The sequence below is a fragment of the Cyprinodon variegatus genome, unplaced genomic scaffold, assembly GCF_000732505.1.
Source record: "Cyprinodon variegatus isolate N-32 unplaced genomic scaffold, C_variegatus-1.0 Scaffold622, whole genome shotgun sequence".
Taxonomy (NCBI): Eukaryota; Metazoa; Chordata; class Actinopteri; order Cyprinodontiformes; family Cyprinodontidae; genus Cyprinodon; species Cyprinodon variegatus.
In genome coordinates, this window is record NW_015151075.1 from 455,007 (window position 1) to 460,259 (window position 5,253).

Below are 5,253 nucleotides of genomic sequence, written 5' to 3' on the forward strand. Positions count from 1 at the left end.
AGCTCCTTAAAGCTATCACCTTGTTGACACTCTTGTTGTTACCCTTATGCAGAGGCACCCTCAAAGGCAACGTGATGAAGGATGCATTTCTAGCAATGCTAAATCCTTGGTGTACGAGAAGTGAATTCTGCTGAACCTTTCTGTCAACTTTTGTCAAATCAACCAATCAGGGACACTGTGATATAGAGAGAGGGAGTGCTGCTGAGATTAAGCTTTTTAAAATCAAAACAAAATATAAAAAATATAAATTTTGACATAGGAAGAAGTAGGGTGGCTGAAAAAAAACAACAACTCTACACCGTCTCAGTGCGTGTCCGGTACAGGGGGCCTGGATGTCCACCTTCTCTGCATCCCTGTCACTGTGGTGGACAGAGTGATGCTGTGGGACCTTTGGACTGGCCGCTCTGAGCAGTTTGTTCCACTAGCTATCACATGAGGAGCCTTATCAGCTGGATGCACCATTAGAACAGTCTGAATTGACACCAGTTCTTAGAAGAAAAGGTAAGAAATATTCATAAAAATTTCCCATTACCCTCAACAGGTACCCATCTGCATTGAGTCTGCCTTAAGGCTGTACAGACTCCACGCAGACGTCCACTAACACATGTCCCCACTAATATGTAGGGGGCTTAAGAGACAAACAAGATATAATACCAACAAATTTATGTTTGAATTAAAATGTAACTCAATATATGCTTCTGCTTCACTTCAGACAGCCCAGAGGGTTGAGAGAGACATTCTTGTTCAAACTACCATCATTTTTCCCTTCATATTTTAACTCCAATCCAGTGGAATTAATTAATGTCTAAACCCTTGGGCATGGCTTTATTAATTACAGCACTACTTCATTTCTGGTGGGGGTTGGGATGTCTGCATGGGCTCAGACAAAAAATTACAAGTCACGCTACTCATTAAAAGCACTTCACTTTAAGTTTTTTATTAAATATGCATTTTTTTATCCATGCATTCCTTAATCATTACCAATTTTTAAACAGCGTTGGAGCAACTGTGAGCTTAATCCCAAAAATATGCTCTCTAGTGTGCTAAAATCATCAAAAATTAGAAATCACAATTTTAAAATTGACCTTGTTTAAAAAAAATCTACTAAATTGTTTATAAAGGGTGTTTAATATTAAAAGGAAATGCTGAAGAATATTTCACATTTTCTTTTACATATTAGTGGGAGTGTTGGCCTAGTAGGTTAGAGTAGTGCGTTTGTGCTCTGAAAAGGTTGCAAGGTTAGATCCCCACAACTTGCAACCTGGATCCTTGAGCAAGACCCTTAATCCCACACTGCTCCCCGGGCGCCGCACAATGGCAGCCCACTGCTCCCCAAGGGGATGGGTTAAATGCAGAGAGTGAATTTCCCCATTGTTGGACAATAAAGGGTTTTACATTTACATTTTTTACATTCATTTTTTGGGAGCTTAAATTAAGAACATAAAAAGTATTAAAGACCAGCAGTTATTTTCCCTGATCCTCAAACACGTATTACAAGAGATACACATTTCAGAGATTTGACAAAAAAGTAAGGAAAAGACTGTCCTGACAATGTGGGGTTGAAATCATCATATTTTAAAAATAACTCTGCAACAAGACCTTTAATGTCATGTCACCAATGCAGATAGGTATGCAGTCCACTTAGCCAGCGTGTGAGAGGCTGAAACTTTCAGCAGCTAATAATAAGCCTGAAGTTATGTCAACAAAGTTTGATCCTACTGAGCATTTGAATCCAAGCAGCAATGCTGCCGTAGGAATCATTAGCAGCCTGCCTGAGTTAAGGTGAAGACCTGTTTGCCACACAAAGCCACAGAAAATAGAAGCTGATGTTTTAGACACCACAGCTGAGCTAAAACCTGTAATTTCTAACAACAGTGAAACAAATAAACTCCATAATCTCTCTGTTCTTTTTTGGGAATAAAATTGAAAATCTGTTTTCCAGCAGCTCCCTTCCTATAAAAATGGTGCCAGCTGGAAAAGACACTCTTTGCTAAATTGTAATCGATGCATTTGTTGCCTTAAGTTACACTTTAAAGGAAAAGGTCTTCATCACTGTTGGAGCAGCAGGTCTGATAAAAAATATATTTTTTTTTTAATCCCTAAAAATAGGAGACAGATTTGAACAAAAATATTTTGGGGCAGCATGTCATCAACATCAATATGAATTTTTACTACTTAAATTCCTTGAACCGATATTGTTAATCCAGCTGTGTCTTAACAGTGATTGCAATCAAAATCTAATAGCAGCAGAGCAAAGATAAGATAATGCATTTTGTCCTTTAGTGCAAACTTCATCAATCACTGCTTTTAATGAAACCCTAATGGGATTAATCATCTACAGTCACGCCTGCGCTCACTTTGCTTCTCTCCTCACTTGTTTTGCATCACTGAAAAGCAATCCAGAGTAGGAAAAAAAATTAACTTATTTGATGAAATGTTAGCATATGCCTAGAGATATATATCTATATAAAAATAATCAGCCTTTATGCCAGTGTGTCAAAGATGATGAAGTACATTCCAAACAAAAAATGAAGTTTAGCAAACATCAAATTTCTGCAAAGAGGATGGTGTAAAGAATCTTAGCTTGCAGATTTCTGTCTAGGTTTTATTTATAGTTAACATTCAGAGCGAGAGGAGAACTGATGCAGGTGCTAATGAGAAGGTGAGAAAGAGACAGCAGATGCAGAGCGATGCATACCCAGCATTTAATAAAGGCAACAGGGAAGGCTGACTTATGGGACATTGGCAAGAAAGAAGGACGTACCCATAGGCCACACCGGCGACTGTGCACTTCTTAAACTGCATTACATTACAGGTCAGCGTTCCTGTCTTGTCAGAGAAGATGTATTTCACCTGTATGGGTAGAAGAACAACTTAAAGGTGCACAGTTTATTTAAAAATAAAGTGAAAGAAACTCTAAGATGCATCTATAGGATAAATCTATTTAAAATATTACCTGGCCTAATTCTTCATTCAGGTTGGAGGTGCGGGCCATAGCAGGTGTGTTTGTGGGCTCATACAGCATGTCAGTGTCCTAGAGGAAATCAGAGAGCAATTAAAGCAAAGACAGAAATGCAGTTGGTAAGTTAAAAAAATAAAAATCAGTTGGTGACTTGATGCAATCCACTGAGGTTACTAAGAGGGAAAACGTTTAACCACCCTGGCGTATGATTTGATTGAATTGTCTCTGGAGATCATGTGCTGTAAATTGATGCTTATATAAATAAACTGAATGAAACATATTTAAAATGACAGTTTAAATATCTCTGTGATGAAATGCTGACTTTTTCCTCATAAGTTTCTATTTGCCAATTAGAAAATGTGTACAAATGGGCGTGCTTCAGTGGCGCAGTGGCACACGACCCATGTACGGAGGCCGACCAGGGTTCAAATCCATCCTTTGCTCCATGTCTCTCCCCCTGTCTCATACCACCTTTCCTGTCAGCCTACTGCCCATAAAAATTAGCCACTAATGCCATAAAAATGCAAAAAAAATGGTGTAAGGCGACAGTGCTTTGCAAAAGTACTAAAACCCCTTAAACAATGTTTTTTATTTTGTTTAATTAGAACTACGATATAATTTGGTGGAATTACACATGTAGACAGTATTGTTGGTGCCCCTCATTTAATGAAAGGAAAACCCACAATGGTCACAGAAATAACTTGAATCTGAAGTGATGATAAAAATTAATTAAAAAGAAACAAAAGTCAGACATTGGTTTTCAACCAGGCTTCAACAGAATTAATTTAAAACATAAACTAATTAAACAGGCCTGGATAAAGATGATTATACCCTTAACCTTACATTTTGTTGTTCAACCTTTAAACCTTACAGGCAATCATTGCAATCAATCCATTCCTGTAACAGTCAATAAAACTTCTGCTTCTCTCAGCAGGTCCCACTCCTCATGAACAAACTGCTCCAATTGTCTCAGGTTTGAAGGATGCCTTTTTCAAACGGCATGCTTCAGCTGCTTCCAAAGATGCTCCATTGGATTTAGGTCAATGGATGAAGGCCACTTTTCTTCTTAGCCATTCATGGGCATTTTTACCAGTGTTTTTTAGGTCATTTCCTGCTGCAACATCCATGACCTGCAACTGAGACCAAGCTCTCTGACACTGAGCAGAACGTTTCTCTCTAGAATCCCTTGATAGATTTTACATTTCATCGTACCCTACATACAGATGAAGCAAAGCAACCCCAGAACATAAGAGCCTCCTCTATGTTCAACAGTAGGGACAGTATTCTTTTCTTTAATTCTTCTTTTTTTTAATATGTAACATCGAGTTGACGCCTTTGCAAAAAGTTCTATGTTTGTCCTATCTGTCCATAGGACATTCTCCCAGAAGCTTTGTGGCATGTCAATATGTAGTTGATTGATATGATTTGTTTTCAACCTTGGCGTCCTTCGTCATCTTCCATCAAGTTCACCTTTAGAAGTTTACCTAGGCTTTTTCAGCTACCAATAATATCCGTCTCTTTGGTTTTTCATCAATTTTCCTCCTATGGCCAGGAACAGGGAGGTTGGCTAACGTCACATGAATCCTAAATTTTTCAATACGTGCGTCTGTAGTCACAGGAACATCAGGCTGTTCGGAGATTATTGATTTTCTTTCAGCAAAGAAGGGGTTCCAACAATTACATCCACATGCGTTTATTTTAAAAGACCAGCACGTTGTATATTTGTAAAGAGGAAAGAAATGGAATATGGTTTGAAAGGATGGATTTGTATTCACCATAGCGTGCAGAAAGTACTAAACCACTTCGGTTTGAGCAGCGTATCCTTTGGGGCATATCTCCAACAGCTTTGCCCATCTACAGACTAAATCTTTTATATCCCCACTTGTAAGGGATCTCGAGCTCTTTCAGTCTGAAAGTAGGACATCTGTAAACATCCCATTTCAAGTTTTAACACAGGTTTTTATTTACATATATGTATAAACTTAGGCTGTATGAAGGACTAACTCTGCCATATTTAAAAATAAATACAGAAATAAATAAATGCTCAATAAATGTATAAGCATACAATTAATTGCCAACAAAAAAGTGAGACATAAATGTATATAACTCTTAATTAGCTTCTTTATTTATTTGCCTTTGTAATATTTACCTTATTTATTTTTCTGTCCTGTATAATCTTCAACTTTATTTTTTAAAAGTGAGACATAAATGTATATAACTCTTAATTAGCTTCTTTATTTATTTGCCTTTGTAATATTTACCTTATTTATTTTTCTGTCCTGTATAATCTT

General features: G+C 37.4%; 1 protein-coding gene across 2 annotated transcripts in view; it reads right to left on the bottom strand.

The window, feature by feature from the left end:
- The window catches only part of atp8a1 (ATPase, aminophospholipid transporter (APLT), class I, type 8A, member 1), a 119,864-nt gene that overhangs the window by 76,377 nt on the left and 38,234 nt on the right, over positions 1-5,253 (bottom strand). For both annotated transcript variants that reach the window (XM_015393049.1, XM_015393048.1), the window contains 2 exons: positions 2,957-3,034; positions 2,765-2,853 (listed from right to left, as the gene is read on the bottom strand). In XM_015393049.1, coding sequence (XP_015248535.1) covers positions 2,765-2,853; positions 2,957-3,034 — 167 coding nt within the window. The remainder of the gene's footprint in view (positions 1-2,764; positions 2,854-2,956; positions 3,035-5,253) is intronic.